Genomic DNA, 16,378 nt, shown 5'->3' with positions numbered 1-16,378 from the left:
CTGCAGAAGAAAGCAATCACAGAGGTCTATCCAGACGTAAAGAACAGTTTCCTGTCAAGGTATTTTACGGTACCGAAGGCAGACGGAGGTCTCCGCCCCATTCTAGATCTAAGAAATCTCAACCGCCCAATCAAGATCAGAAAATTCCATATGACCACCCTTCCTACCATCCCTCCACTCCTGCATCAACACATGTGGTTCACGTCAATAGACCTAAAGGATGCATATTTTCATATTGCAATCCATCCAACACACCGACGCTTCCTAAGATTCCTCGTCGGAACACAAATGTTCCAATTCCAGGTTCTCCCATTCGGCTTGGCAACGGCCCCAAGAGTTTTTGCAAAATGTGTCACCGTCGTCTACGCTTTTCTAAGGAAGAAGGGTATAGAGATCTACCCTTACCTGGACGATTGGTTAATAACAGCCCATACCCACTCAGCGCTCCAAGACGTGCTAAAGGAGGTAATCCAAACAGTGACAACACTCGGGTTCTACATCAACCTCGAGAAATCACAACTCACTCCAACGCAGAAAATAAAATTCATCGGTGCAGTCATCGACTCCAAAACCGCCAAAGCTTATCTACCCAGCGACAGAATAGACAAGATAATAGCCCTAGCATACCGACTATCCAAACCCAACCAAACAACGGCCTTCTACATTCAACACCTATTAGGACATATAGCAGCAACTGTGTCAGTGGTGCGATGGGCAAGACTGCATATGAGAATTTTACAACACTGGTTCATCAAGTCTTTCCCAAATATTGTAGACGCCAGAAACCTCCACGTCAACATTCCACTAAAGATAAGGACATCCCTCTTATGGTAGCAGAACAGAGACAATCTCGATCAAGGGATCCCCTTTGCACAGACCTCACCGTCCTACACTCTGACAATCGACGCGTCGACACTCGGGTGGGGTGCACACTGTGCACATCTTCAAACGCAGGGGAAGTGGACCCTTGCAGAACGCAAGATGCATATAAACTTACTAGAAATGATTGCAGTCCAAAAGGTGCTTCTCACATTTCAGGACCTTCTAACAGGTCACCACATACAGCTTCTGACAGACAACATGTCAGTCCTATGGCACCTGAACAAGGAAGGGGGAACACACTCGTCATCCCTAATCCACAAAACCCTGCAGATTCTCAAATGGTGTATCCCGAGAAAAATATCGATAACAGCCATACACATACCGAGACAAGAAAACATCCTTGCCGATGCACTAAGCAGAAAAATAACAACGTCCCACGAATGGGAGATGGACCAGTCCGTCCTGATCCAACTTTTTCGAAAATGGGGACAACCAGAAATAGACTTGTTTGCTACCCAACACAACACAGTCCTACCGACCTATTGCTCCAGAGGAGGTGTGGGGAACAACTCAAAGGGAGATGCATTCCAAATCAAATGGAGCAAACTCCCCTTCTATGCATTTCCTCCAATTCCCTTGATAACTTGTACTCTTCACAAGATAACAGTCGACAAAGCCAAGGGAATACTGATCACACCGTGGTGGCCCAGGCAAGCCTGGTTTGCCCCCCTCCTCAACTTATCAAACAATCAGTTCTTCCAACTACCGGTATCAATGCCACTCCTAACTTGACACCAAGGGAAAACACGACACCCAGACCTCCAGTCTCTAAGACTAACGGCATGGAACATCCAATAGTAAATCAACAACTACCACAGGAGATAACTTTGATCATCGAAGCAGCCAGAAAACCGTCCACTCGAAAGGCTTATGCAGCTAAATGGAACAGTTTCCTCCGCTTCACTACCGAGAATCACATAGACCCACATGAGAATTCTATCCATGGAATACTCACCTTTTTGAATACGCTCTTCCAAAAGGGTCTCCGACTAACATCATTAAAAGTCTATCTGGCCGCAATCTCCGCCAACCGCTCCACGATCGATGGATACTCAGCCTTCTTACATCCATGGGTCCGACAGTTCTTAAGGGGAGTCAACAATCTAGCTCCACCGCTAAAGGACTTCACCCCACAATGGAGCCTATTGGTAGTCTTGAAGGCCCTTCTCGACGCTCCATTTGAACCTTTAGCAACAGTAGACTTAAGACTCCTCACTTTGAAAGTGGCCTTTCTAGTCGCAATCACAACTGCACGGAGAACTAGTGAACTTACAGCCCTCCGCATCGATCCACCCTTCCTCATATTCCACAATGACAAAGTAGTCCTCCGTACGGACCCGTCGTTTCGCCCAAAGATAATCTCTGAATTCCACATCAATCAGGACATAGTTTTGCCAACTTTTTTTCCATCTCCCACTTCACCACTAGAAAGGACGCTGCATACCCTCGACATTCGACGAGCTCTAGCTTTCTATAAAGAGAGAACAGCTCCGTACCGAAAGACTAAGCAGCTTTTCATATGCTATGGAGGTCCCAAGAAAGGACTGCCAGTATCTATTCAGAGATTTGCCTCCTGGGTTGTCCAGGCCATAAAATTAGCATACGAATCCCAACACCTTCAACTGTCGCAACCGATAAAGGCTCACTCCACTAGAGGAATGTCAACATCAACAGCCTTTACGAGAGGAGTCTCGATCCCGGAGATCTGCAGAGCAGCGACATGGTCAAAGCCAGCCACATTTATAACACACTACAGGCTGGATACCAGAGCCAGGAGTTACTCTAACTTTGGCAGAGCCGTTCTGTCAGCGATCCTTCAGTAACAATAGCCGACACCGACCCACCTCCGGTAAGTCAGTTTGCTAATCTCCCATATATGTGTGATGCACAGAGACCACGAAAGAGAAAGACAGGTTGCCTACCTGTAACCGTAGTTCTCTGAGTGGTCATCTGTGCATTCACACAACCCCCCCACCATCCCCTCTTCGGTGTCGACTATCCTTGGCATCGATAGAGATACTATCTTCTAGAATCTGGGACCAGCAATTCGGTCTCGGAAACTGAGGAGATAGGCGGGAACCCGCAGCACATGTGCACTCGATGGTGGGGGAGGGGTTCCCGCCTAAATTAACGTTCTCAGCTTTAGAAGTTCCGACGGTTGGCTCAGCGCAGGCGCAGAGCCCATATATGTGTGAATGCACAGATGACCACTCAGAGAACTACGGTTACAGGTAGGCAACCTGTCTTTGTTCTCCCACCCCCACCCCCTTCCCTGGCAGGTACAAGCTATGGGTGGACACTTGTTCAGAAATCTTTGGTGGCTTGGACATCTGTGCGGTGGAGGCTCTGCATGGCAAGGATGGACGTGACCACATCATTGAGGTGAAGTGCTGGGCATAAGGGTGCCTGGGCGTACACGCACATGGTTCGTCGTTCCGCTTGGCCTAAATATTAGGGAGGCCAAGTCTTGTAGGTTCCTCAGAGGGAAGGAAGCTCAAGAGTCGTGTTTAAGGACTAGTTTACAAGTTCCTTGTTAAACTAGGACTGTTGATAAATGAAAAGATTTTTAGTACATCATCTGCCTTTTAACCAATTGGTTAACAGATGTAAACGAATGACAAAAGGTGCATTTTCAGAGTGCCAGGGGAGACGTAGTGGAAAGATTCCCTGGCTTCAAACCCCTGCTTGGTTATGAAGCTCATTGTGTGGCATTAGGCCTGTCACTTACTCTCAGCCTAGCCTCCCTCACAGGGTTGTTGTGAGGACCAAAACGGGTAGCTTCATGCATTTTGCTTTGAATTCCTTACAGGATAGTTGGGATGCAAATGACGTCAATTAAACCTATGTTATTTGAAATACTAATAATTTAGCTTTGATAAAGAACAGCTATGACTCATTGTTAGAATGAAAGGCCATCTGTAACATCTGTCCCCTTCCCTGTTTCGGTAAGACACTGGAATCATAATAGCCTGCCACAGACAAGGATGCTCTTAATTTGTAGTCTGGATGGTAATATAAAATGTTCTCATCGATTAAGATAGGGCCCCACCAATGCAAGCTTAAGGGCTCAATCCTGTGCATAGGTGGCTGGGGAATGCTGGGAGATGTAGTGCTTTCCCCCCCTGTCTAAACATGCATAGGATTGCACCCTTAGTTGTTCACTCTACTGATTAAACCTTTTGAAGATGGCAGCCCCACGTGATAGTGGAGCTTATTGTTTTGAACTTGTCTTGGGAGAGCTCTGACCCAGGTCCAGAGTGCAAACTCAACGTCTCCTGGGAAGCTGAGCCAGGACAGAGCAGGACAGCCCTTGAGAAGCTGTGCCAGGACTGTTTCCCAACAAACTGTGTGCTGGGAAAACATATTCAATGATTTCATCTACTGCCCGAGTTTTGCCTAACACATACCCTCTTTGCATGTACACTCTGCCAGTATTGCATCTTCCCGTATATTTAGATGCACATACTGATGGCTGCTTGCATCCGCTGAAGAAGGTGACGTGGGAAAAGGCGGCGGCGGCGGCTTACTCCTATTGAAGTCAGTAGGGCAAAACTGGCGTGCTTCCAGCTATTTCCTGGCGCTGTGGATCAGACTGCATTTTTGAGTCACCACCCTTTGCCCCATGCGGTTTTGTTAATGCTACTACTTAGCGTTTATATACAAAGCACACATATTTTCTCAGTAATCCTTTCAACAAATATCCTGCAATGTGGATCACCCGTTATTATCTCCATGTTGCCAATTTGGGGAGGGGGGCAGGGGTGCCCAGGCCACCTAGTGCAGCCACGGCAGAGGTGAGCTTTGAACTGGGGACTGCCTGGTTGTCAGCACAGCCTCTTGGCTGCTATGCTCCACTAGCTCTTGCTAAGCCTCAAAATCCTTTATTTCTTACAGTAGATCCTGTTTGTTGTCATCCCAAGCTTGGCTTTCAGGCTTAGAAACCTCCAATGCCTGTATCTGATATATTCACTAAAACATATTAATCATCACCGCCGTGCTCTGCTTTCTCACTTAAGCACTCAGGACAGCTCGCATAGTCATCCTGTTTTTTGGAAAGAGGCTTATCCACCCACCCCTGCTCTTTCTCATCCTTCTCCCAGGTAGTGGGATCATCTATGCCTCTGATTGGAGACCACCAGGATGAAGACAAGCACTTGATTGTGGAGCTGGTGTTGACCCGCATGGCTCAGGCCATCCCTCGCACACCGGTGCCCTCGCCCGTGCGCTCTGCCTCGGGACAGCACGCCCAGGTACTGCCCCCCCCCCCTCATTTCTGCTTTATGCCCCTTGAAACGAGACTTTTAACTTCGTAATCACAATCGTGGGCATCCTATATATACATACATGCATTACTCCTTGCTTGCTAGAAGCTGAAGGAGAAGAGCCATAGACAGGAGAGGGAGGGAGACGTTGGCATGGGGGAGTGAGTGGTCGTGGAGGTGGGAGGCATTGGGTTCCCAATTTCAGGGAGGGGCTGCAGCCGAGTGGAACCATTAGGGATGCAAGAGAATTCTGTTTCGGGGATGAGATCTCAATGGTTTTTACTGCTTTGGTCCTGGCACATTTCATTCCATCTCCCCCCTTGCCCCTGGAACTGACTCAGTCTGTAGCGAATCAATCCAATAAGTGGATTTCGGATTTTTTAAAATGGGATTTTTTTAAAAAAAAAGGTAGTGCAAATAAGATCATGGGTTTTTAAAAGTTTTATTTGGGGGAGGTATTTAAATTTGGGCAGATTTATGTTGTGTGTGTGTGTGTGTGTGTGTGTATATATATATATATATATATATATATATATATATATTATTGTTCAGGTCTTTCCATTTTTCGGGTCATGAAATTTGCAATTTTTATCAGTTTTTCACAAGTCTTCCCGTCTGCTATGTATTCCTGTTGTAAATATCATTGTTCGTTCAATAACTACTTTTTTTTAGCCCAGCAGAGCCATATTCTGCACTTCTCAAAGAACTTTTCAATTTCATCCTCCATTTTGTCACTTTCCAAGCAATTTTTTTTAAAACAACATGATCCCATTTGTGCAAATTTAAAGACTTGGAAAATATTTTTTAAAAACACGCATGATCCCATTGCACAAATCACAGGACATGGAAAAAATGCAGCTATTTATAATGTGTGCACACACACACATGCAAAAAGAACATTTCCAGAATCGGGTGGGGTGGGGGTGGAAATCCACTACAGTCCACTGCCACTTATCAGGATGGAAACACTGCAGAATCCTGTCAGGCTTAAATAGAACAGAATTCCCAGTGTCACACTTCCCTGGGGACAATGGATGTATTTCATGTGTTAGTGCCAGAGTCAGTCCCTGGTTTCTCTAATGAAAGGTTGCTCAGTCATGGAGATGTGTAGGACCTCCGCTTGAGAGACCCCGAAGGGCCTCTGCCAAACACAGTCAACCGTAGAACTGCCCCTGCTGAATCAGACCAAGAGTCCATCTAGTCCAGCGTCGTGTTTCCCATCATGGCCACCAGCCAGATGCCTCCGAGAAGGCCGCAAGCAGGACATGAGCTCACAGCAGCCCTCTTCCCCTGTGTTGTTCCTGAGCAACTTGCATTCAGAGACAGGCTGCCTCTGTTACAGGAGGTGGCACAGAGCCATCGGGACTGGTAGACATGGCTTCCAGTCTGTTTCCGGGCACAATTCAAAGTGCTGGTTATGACCTATAAAGCCCTATATGGCTCGGGTCCAGGTTATTTGAAAGAACGTATTCTCCCTTATGAGCCTGCTCGTGCTTTAAGATCTTCTGGAGAAGGCCGTCTTTCAGTCCCACCACCTTCACAGGCGCACTTGGTGGGAACATGGGAGAGGCCCTTCTCAGTGGCTGCTCTCTTCCAGGGGAAGCTAGGCTGGCTCCCTCCTTGATGGGCTTTCGGAAGCAGGCTAAAACTTTTTTGTTCTAGCAGGCCTTTGGAGAATAATCTGGCCCTCCATCTATGTTAATGTCTTATAATTTTGTTGTGTATTTTAAACGTTTATGGTTTTGTTTTCCCCCCTCCCCCAAATGTATGTTTTAAACTTTGTAAGGCTGCCTTGAGGCCAAGCATTGGGCAAAAGGCGGGATACAAATAAATAAATTTATTATTATTATTATTATTATTATTATTATTATTATTATTATTATTTATATAGCACCATCAATGTAATAATAATAATAATAATAATAATAATAATAATAATAATAATAATAGCCTTTTCCTCCAAGAATTTGTCCAGTTCCCTTTTAAAGCCTTCTAAGTTGTTGGCCGCCGTGAAATCTTGTGGCGGCAAATTCCACAGTTTAACTGAATCCTGTACAAAGAAATGCCTCCTTCCCCCCACCCCTGGATCTTCCACTTTTTAAAGCCATCTAAGTTCAATCGCTGTCACTGCATCCTCTGATAATTGAGAATTCCTGATGATAATGATACAATGTATGTCTTCGGAACCACTTCCTTTTGTCTGTCCTGGATCTACTGCCAATGCCATTTCTTACTTGACTTTTATGAGTGGTGGAGGAAGGAAGGGGAGTTGTCGCCACCCCACCTTATTTATCTCCCTGTTGTGTTGTGTGTCTTTTATCCTCAGACTCAGTCTGCTCAGCCTGGACAGCGACAAGGCCCTCCGGCCCAACAGAGGCCCCCACCACAGGGTAAATTGGAGCCTTGGAGTGGATCTAATCATTAGGGGAAAACTGGGAGGAGGGCTCAGTCAGTGTGCCTTTCTGGAAGGAGGAGCTTGGAGCAGGGTAGACACATATAAGAAAGAAGCTTGGCTGAGGGGAGCAGGTGGGCCATGGGGATAGACCCTTCTTCAGCCATCGTGAATCTCTCTCTCTCTCTTTCTCTTTCTCTTTCTCTTTCTCTCCTTCTCTTTCTGTCTGCCAGGAGGTCCTCAGCAGCCACCTCCAGGCTCCCAGCGCCCCCCGTCTCAGCAGCGCCCCCCTCCCCAAGGCCAGCAGCTCTCCGGCCTCTCCCCACAGCAAGGTGGACCTCAAATGGGTCAGCGTCTGCCAAGCCCCACTACCCAGCAGCCCCCTCCACAGGCCCAGCAGCGTCCTGCAGGGCAACGTCCGCCCGGGCCGGGAGCCCATCAGTCTCGCCAGCAGGGGCCGCCGTCTGCTCCGCAGTCCCCACAGGCCCAGAGAGGTCCTAGCCCTAGCGGTGGGGGACAGCAGCAGCAGCAGCAGCGGCAAGGGTCTCCTCAGCAGCAGCGGCCTGCAGGAGCAGGCCCAGCCAAGGCAGCCTCCGGAGGCCCCCCGGGGCAACAGCAACAGCCGCCGCCACAGCAGCAACAGCGTCCTGCAGCAGCGGGAGGAGGGCAGCCACGGCAACATCCCCGCCAGGGCAGCCAGGGGGGTCCACCTCAGCAGCGCCCACCGGGGGCAGGAGCACAGCAGCAGCGCCCGGCGCCGCCCACAACCCAGCAGCCACGGCCCAGCACTCAGGGGCAGGGCCCTGGGGGCCCAGGGCAACAAGGCAGCCGCCCTCCACCAAGCCAAGGAAAACCTCAAGTGGCCCAGAAACCCAGCCAGGACCTGCCTCCGCCCCAGCCCCAGCTGAAGTAAGCGTTGGACTCTTGGGCACTTTGTGAAGGGAGTGGGGAGGAGCAGGCTCCGGGGCTTGAGAATCACAACTCCCGGTTTCTATCCCCAGACTAGGAGAGTGGGTTTGTTTCTGTTTTGTTTTTTGGTGGCACTGTTTTTCATCTTAGGGCCTAAGGAGAGCCGTGTACACTTCCGCTCGCTCAGCCCTAAAACTTTGTTCTATGTTCAGGTTCAAAACAAGTTAGGCAAAGTAAGTGTGTTTGCACATGGTTATTTTTTTTTGCGTAATTTCAGCTTTTGCCAAAGGCTTCAAGGAAATTTGAATGACTGGGCCAGGACTGTGGTAGCGAAAGAGGGTAGGTGGGTGGAGGGAGGGAACTGCACAGAGAGGAGAGAGAGGACGGGGTGGGGCAGCGAATTAAAGCCCACTTGCCCACAGGAAACCCTTCACAGCTAGGCTTTAATCGTTTAGCCTACGGCACTCTTGGCCAGCTTTTTCCCCAAGCTTTGTTTACAGTCATGAGGGCTGTGAGAGAGTTAGGGCTTTCAGTAATAATAAACCAAAGCATCCAGCAACTCCTAAAATAAAACAGAGTTGCTAGATTCTGTACAGATGTGTGGTCATCTACAAAGAGGAGGCGAAGGATAACATGGCAGCCCCCAGCCCCAGCCCAAATTCCAAATACAGAAGTTGACCAAAGTGATAGTTGAATCTTACTTCAACCCTGGCAGTGAACGGGGCAACTTCTTCCACCACACCCGAGGACTGCAAGACAGTGCCGTGGGTGCGGGGCAGGCTGAGTAGCATCCCGAACTCTGTCCTCCCAAGACCTCACTGCTGCTGCTCCCGTATCTGCTGCCCAAGGCAGCTGCCTCGCCATGGGACTGGCCCTGGGGAAAATATAGGCAGCCCAGAGACAAGGCCGTTAGCACAAGAAGGTTTTCTTCACGTATTCAAAATGTGACATTTCAGAACTGAAATTGGAAATTTCAGAAATTTTGCTTTTGAAAGTCTGCTTCAATAGATAGTTACAAAAATACAGATGTATGAGATAAAGTTTGACGTTCCACTGTCAGCGTTAGGGCTAAGCTGGAATCAGGATAAGCGGGTGCAGCTCAGAAACACTTGTGCTGCTTGCGAAAACTAACCACTCCATGGATGATTTTTCAGGGGTGGTGTGTGTGTGTGTGAACAGAGGAGAAAGTGTTTGCCTATTCAGAGAGAGGGCATGAAGTATTACCCTCACCCTGAACTGGCTTTCTGATGTCAAGTGGCTAAAGCTGATTGGCTCTGTAGCATCTTGACATCATCCTTGGACCACTAAGGGTGAAGTTATTTTTGGAGTATCAAGAAACACTGGAGCGGGGGCAAGAGGCCCCCTGGCCACACCGAAAATGCTCATTGGTGGATATTTGATGTGACCCTAGTTAGCATCAACTTGCCAAAAGGGTTTACCTTGCTCAAACCCCTAAATCCAGCAGGATCCATCTGTAATTGGAAGTGCTGAAAATAGAATAATTAAATTTTGATTAGAAGCCTGAGGAATTTCTCTCCCCAAACACTTGCAGTTGTGGAATCGTGCTCGGTTGCAGGACAGTTCCCTGCTCTTTGCTTCCCCCTGGTGGACATGCTGCCCTTTGCAGCTATTGGCTAGAAGGCTGGTGGGCGGAGGGCCGGGGTGGGGGTGGGGGGTGGAGATGGGCAGACTACCTTTCTCTACCCTGGCTTGTCTTGCCCCCTTTGCTGCTCCCTACTACTCTCCTGGGAAGGGGTTCAACCCCCTCCCCCCTCCCCTCTCTCTCCCGGCATTACTGAAGAAGCAAGTTCTCTTGCCTGACCTGAAATTAATAGTGTGTTTCTCATCTCTCCTTTCCTTTCCACCTCCCCTGCCCTTCCCCTCTTTCCCGCCCCACATCCCTCCCTCGCTGTTCCTTAGCAAATCCCAGTCTCTGACCAATACCTTCCCCCTTGCAGAGGCGCCGGTGCCACGGGGCAGCCTTAGTCAGGACGAAGTGCGTGCAGAGAGCATCCGCAGCCTCCGACAGAGCTTCGCCAGCCTCTTCTCCGACTGAGGGACCTCCCCCCTGCGACCCTTGGCCTCCCCCCCCCAGCCCAGGCCTCCCTCCCTGTCTCCTGGGACTCTTCTCCCCTGTACCCCATTACGCCTGTGGCACAGCCCGCATTCCGCATCTGGACCGCAAAGTACGAACCCTCCCAAAATGTATGATGAGCTCCTTCTCAGAATTTGCTAACTCCCTCAGCCAGTGGTAATCCCAGGGGGGAGGGGGGGAATTGGTAGGGCCTCCTTGAGATCCCATCCGAAAGCACCTGCACCCGCTCGGAGTCGTTGGGACTGGAAAAATGGTCGATGCAAGGCCCCCAGTGTTGCCCAGAAATATGATGATGATGTTTCTGAACGTGAAGGGTGTTGTTGTTGTTTTTAAAAAATAATTATAGGCCTATACAGGGCTGGCTTCTGAAATATTTTTCCTGCCCTGCCCTAAATCCATTTCAAAAGCTGTTGGGACGCATTCCTGCAAAGGAAGTCCCACTCATTCCCCCTTACATTCCCACCAAATCTTCCCTCTTCCCCCCAAAACCCTCTGTCTCAGCGATCTACTTCTGCTCTCTGCTTTGTGAGACTAATTCTCCCTAAGCTTTCCTGCCTGTTTCCATAAGGCCTCCCCCCACACCTAATTTAATGACCCCCACCCTGCCCCAAACACACAAACTGGTAGAGAGCTTCCCTTCTTCCTCCACCTTGAATCCGAGGCTGCAGATTTCTCAAGTCCACGATTGTTCTACACGAATATGCAAACTTTGTGCCCGGCTCTCTTTTCCAGGGCCCTGATGCTGCTGGGGGTCCCCAGGGCTGGGGAAAAGGGAGAGGAGAGGGGTCTCTGTACATAGCACGAGGGAGGGGACCCCTCCTGGGGCCATGTCTGTGTTTGTAGCCACAAAGATGTCTGTGTTGCTGTTTGTGAATAAGCCAGTCAATTGCCACTCGCCCTCCTCACAATCACCCGTTTCCCTCTTGGTAGCTGTTCACTCCCAACCACTATCACCTTGGCTACAGGTTCCACCTTTTCCACCATCACCTTAGCAGTTGGCAATTTCCTTCCCCCTCCTCTTAGTAAGTGTACACTAGGCACGCCTTAATCCTGGCATACATCCTCTCTACCCGGCTCCACGACATCTTTTCACTCTTATCTGACATCCTAGAAACTTCCCAGCATGTCCCTCCCAAAACAGGATGGCAGTGTGCCACCTTCAGTAACCGCCAAGAAGGTGCAAGGCCCAGGGAAAGGGTAGGCCGCGCTCCCTTTCCCTCGAGCGAGATGCTAGGCTGTGCTCCCTTCCCCTCCAAGCTAGTCCTGCCTTTTGGATGGCCAGCAAGGAAAGTGTTTTATCAACTCCGTTCTCCCACTCTGCCAAGCCAATCTAGCCATCAACCCGCTCATGAATCCAGTCTTCTCAGATAACAGCCATACTACTGCCACTGTAGCCAAGGGATGCTTCCGCTATCTTGGTCGGTGGGTGAAAAAACAACCCCCACGGACATTCTGGGGATTCGTGCTCAGATCCCTAGGGCTTGATTCCGCCTTCCGCTCCCCTTTGTATATAACTCAAGAGAGAAACCTCCCTCTATATTTTTGTGATTTCCCCTTATCCCTAAAGTTGTGTCGCCTACCCCCGCCCCCCCTTCTTTGAAAAACCGCCGGGACGGGGGTGAAACGCCACGTAATGCGTGATGGTCTGGTAGCTGCAAAGTCGCGTGTCGTAGCTGTGTCGTGACATGACGCTTTGAGCTGTGTTTGCAACATATTGTCAGGCTGGGGAGGAGGGATACCACTGGGGCTCCATCCCTCTGGTACTACACCCCCTTTTCCTTCTTCAACCTCTTCTCCCCAGAGAGATATTCCTTTCTTCAAAAAAAGGGATCTGGGGAGGGCAATTTCAAGTGCTAACTTGGTATCTTTGTTATTTATTCTTGTCTGGAAAGTGCACTTTCTTCCTACTCTCGTCTTGTGGGAAGAGAGGCCTTTCCTATTGCTGTGATTCTGTCTCTGTGTGGATCAAAGTTTTAATGGATCAGTGGTGTAAAAGACAAAAATAAATACATTATATATATACATATATATATATATATATATATATATATTAAAAAAACACCTCAAAACTTGCTGGGAAAAATGCACACGTAATGTGGCTGGAGTGAAATTCATAGAGAGAAATATATATATGCAGAGAGAAATATATATGTACCAAGATATTAAACTGGATAAGTGAAGAGAAGAAATGAGTTTGTGTGTTATTGAAGGTGCGGAATAAAGAGGGAAGGACCTCCGAAGTTATTTATTTTAGATTTATATCCTACGTTTTTTTCCTCCTTAAGGAATCCCAAGGTGGCGTGTACACATAATCCTCCTCCTCTCCATTTTATCCTTACAACAACCCTGTGAGGTAGGCTTGACTGAGAGTCAGTGATTGGCCCAAAGTCACTCAGTGAGCTTTGATGACCGAGTGGGGACTAGAACCCAGATCTCCCAAGTCCCAGTTCAATACACTGACCACTACACAATACTGGCTCTGGATCATGCCCTATTTCCAGGAAAAGCCCCAAATGGTTTGGTGCCTGCAGTAGAAAATGCACATGGAATGATGGTAAAAATAATCCATAAGCATGTCCCACATGCCTGCAAGGTTGTCTGTCTGTTTGTCAGGATAGTTAAAAATCTGTTGGGGGTTTTAAGGCTATAATGCTGTGGTCACTGGAAAGGCATCCCATGGACCATAGGGTTTTTCATTTCTCCCCCTCGGAGAGGGGAGAGGTCCACCCTTGAAAAGGGACACCCAATCTCACTAGCCTTCTCCATAAGACTGTGGAGAGGACTGACGCTGATGCTTCTCCAGTGACATAAAGGAGGCACACAAAGAGATTGTGGATCTGCAGGCTTCCTGTACCCCTAGCTGGTGTAGTTCATTTCCCTAGACAGGCTTGTAGATAATGCTGGGGGGAAATCAGTTGTCGTGGTGCACGTCAACACTAAAGACATAGGGAAATGTAGTTGCATGATCATGGAAGCAATGGTTGGATAGCTTTCTGAGAAATGCTACCTGTTCCATGTGCAGGTCCAGCCATACTGGCAGAGGTGGATGAAATAATGACTTCAGGAGATGTTTGGATTTGTTAAAACACTGGAGAAAATTTAGGGAGAAGCTGGACCTGTGCAAGAGGAAAGAGCACCACTTGAACCACAATGCAACCAGACTGCTGGCATTTAATAGCAAGAGGTGGTAGAGCAGCTTTTGGGGGAAAGCCAACAGGAGCTCAGGCACATCCAGTTCAGAATCATTCGTCCTCCAGGAATGAGGGTGAAAATGTTTCTCATCATCCAAATGCTGACCGGGTAGAAGTAGGCAATGAACGAGCAGTGGGACATGATACCTATCAAAGAGGCCAGAGGTGAAAATGCACAGAGACATTTGGAGAGGTACACCATATATATGTGTTCTATGCTAATATCAGAAGCCTCTGAGCCAAAATGACATTAGCATTCTTGGCTCTAGAGGAGAACATAGCTATAGTGGGCATAGCAGAAACCTGGTGTAATGGAGAGAACTAGTGGGATATGGTCATCTCTGGATATGAACTCTCTTAAGAAGGCCAAAGAAAGTTGTCCCAAGGGCAGCGTCACTCTGAAGGTCAAAGAAAATATAGTGGGTGGAAGCAGTGCAAATGTTCACCCCACACCAGAGGACAGTCATCCCCAGGCACCTTACAGCAGTCATTGAAGGCCATCTGGCAAATTCCATAGTTCTCATCATTGGCGACCCAGAGCTAGGAGGCAACTCCATGCCAGCATTTGATTTTCACCTTCATTGTGTCCACACTACACACTAAGCTTAGGATAGTACCTTTTGCAAGCACAGTAGACTTGGAGGTGGGGGGCAGGGGGGCTGAGAATAGCAAATTGAGAATCTGGGGGATAAGGTTTCCCTCCTGGAGCAAATGGTGGAGAACAACTACATCACTCTTCTCAGGAACATTGGGTAGTATCCAATGTTAGTCCTATGCAAAGTAGGCTAACTGAAATGAATAAGACCAAAGTTAGTCATGACCAGCGAGTTTCATTCCTTTCAATGGATCTGCTTTACCCATTGGATATCAACACTGGGTGCTCCCCAATATCTAACAAACTAAAATCTCAAAAGGGGCAGATTCTTCCACAGAGGCAAGAAGGCTTCCTTCAGAAAATGGAAGTCTTGCCCAAATGAGAACCAAAAGGGACACAACATTTGGCAAACAAAATGCAGGCAGATGATAAGGGTTGAATTTGGGAAGCGTATCACAAAAACATTTAAGACCAATAAAAACATTATTTAAATACATCAGAAACAGGCAATTGGCCAGGGATGTGGCTGGATGCTTGGATGATATGGGAATTAAAGGTCTGCCAAAGAAGGATAAGCTCTTTGCAGAGCAGCTAAATGAATTGGGTCCTCCTTCACGGTTGAAGATGAAGAGCAGTACCTGTGCCTGAACTGATTCCCCCACCCCCCAGGGAGTCAGTAGAACTGGAGCAAATGTTTAGTGACAAAAGATGAAGAACGAGGTGTTATTGACACATTAAAAATTAACCAATCACTGAGTTGGGATGGTATCCCTCCAATTTTTTAAGAACTCAAAGCTGTTGATCTAACAAAATATGTAACTTGTCCCTAAGATCAGCTAGGGGGAGTCCAAGGAATCACAGCCAATAAGCCTAATGCCTGCTTTGCGTAAATTGATAGAAAACATAATTAAAGATCAATATCAAACATAGAAAGACAAGCTTTGCTGAAGAAGAGTCAACATGGCTTCTGCGAAGGTAAGTTCTGCCTCACTAAACATTTATCAACAAGCAGGTGGATGAGGTGATCCAATAGACATTTGTGTACTTTAGACTTGCAGAAAGCTTTTAACATGGTCTCAAACCAAAGGCTCCTGAACAAACATGGCAGTCATTAGATAAGAAGAGAGGTCATCTTATCGATCAGTAATTGATTAAAGAACATAAACCAAATACTAGGAATAAATGGACAGTTCTCATGATGGAGGGATGTACACAGTGGGGTCCCGTCCCCCGCTGCCTCCCCCCATCCTGCAAAGTTCTGTGTTGGGACCGGTGCTTTTTAACTTGTTCTTAAATAATCTAGAATTGAGGTGAGGTGGTCAAGTTTGCTGATGACACCAAATTCAGTTAAAAAGTTGTGAAGCGTTCCAAAAATTTAAATCCAAACTAAACTATGGAGTTCATTATCATGGAATGTGGTGAGGGCCACCAATTTAGATGGTTTTAAAGGGGGTTAGGCAAATTCATGGAGGATAAAGGCTATCAATGGTTACTAGTCCTGATCACTGTAGCTACCGTCAGTATCAGAGCCAGTATGCTTATATGTACACCAATTGCTGGGGAACATGAGCGAGAGGGTGCTGACGGTCTCATGGGCTACTTGTGGGTTTCTCACGGGCAGCTGGTTGACCATTGTGTGAACAGAATGCTGGACTAAAGCCTTTGGTCTGATCCAGCAGGGCTCGTCTTATGTTCACCTAAGAAAGGGACCCTGGCAAGTGCTCCTTCCCCCAGGAGCAGTCCAAGATACGATCACTTCTTTACCCTGCTTTAAGTATTCATCAGTGCCTTTTTGGCATGGCCAAGTGCTTCCTGCTCTCATCACAACTAAGAAAAGGGGTAAAGGCAGCTGTATGTAGCAGGCCTGGAAGCAATGAACATGGACTCACACAGGTGAACAAACATCAGCACTAATCCTCCATACCTTCTGTTTGATGGGATCAATGTACTAATAGAATAGCCTCGAGTCATTTGGGACTACAATCTCCCATTGGCCATATTGGCTGGTTCTGATGGGAGGCGGCAGTACAAAACACCAGGGGGCGCCCCAGC

At 47.9% G+C, this 16,378-nt stretch overlaps 1 protein-coding gene across 1 annotated transcript in view; it reads left to right on the top strand.

Moving 5' to 3' along the window:
* The window catches only part of SYN1 (synapsin I), a 174,300-nt gene extending 163,792 nt beyond the window's left edge, over window positions 1-10,508 (top strand). Inside the window, exons 9-13 of the mRNA XM_063119531.1 lie at window positions 3,162-3,264; window positions 4,983-5,132; window positions 7,471-7,534; window positions 7,770-8,445; window positions 10,366-10,508. Of these exons, the coding sequence (XP_062975601.1) occupies window positions 3,162-3,264; window positions 4,983-5,132; window positions 7,471-7,534; window positions 7,770-8,445; window positions 10,366-10,501 (1,129 nt within the window). The 3' untranslated portion in view covers window positions 10,502-10,508. The remainder of the gene's footprint in view (window positions 1-3,161; window positions 3,265-4,982; window positions 5,133-7,470; window positions 7,535-7,769; window positions 8,446-10,365) is intronic.
* Window positions 10,509-16,378: the final 5,870 nt, after the last annotated feature.

This window comes from Elgaria multicarinata, chromosome 3 (genome assembly GCF_023053635.1).
Source record: "Elgaria multicarinata webbii isolate HBS135686 ecotype San Diego chromosome 3, rElgMul1.1.pri, whole genome shotgun sequence".
NCBI classification, from domain to species: Eukaryota; Metazoa; Chordata; class Lepidosauria; order Squamata; family Anguidae; genus Elgaria; species Elgaria multicarinata.
The sequence above is the reverse complement of the archived record's forward strand: the minus strand, read 5'-3'. Positions and strand labels throughout refer to the sequence as shown.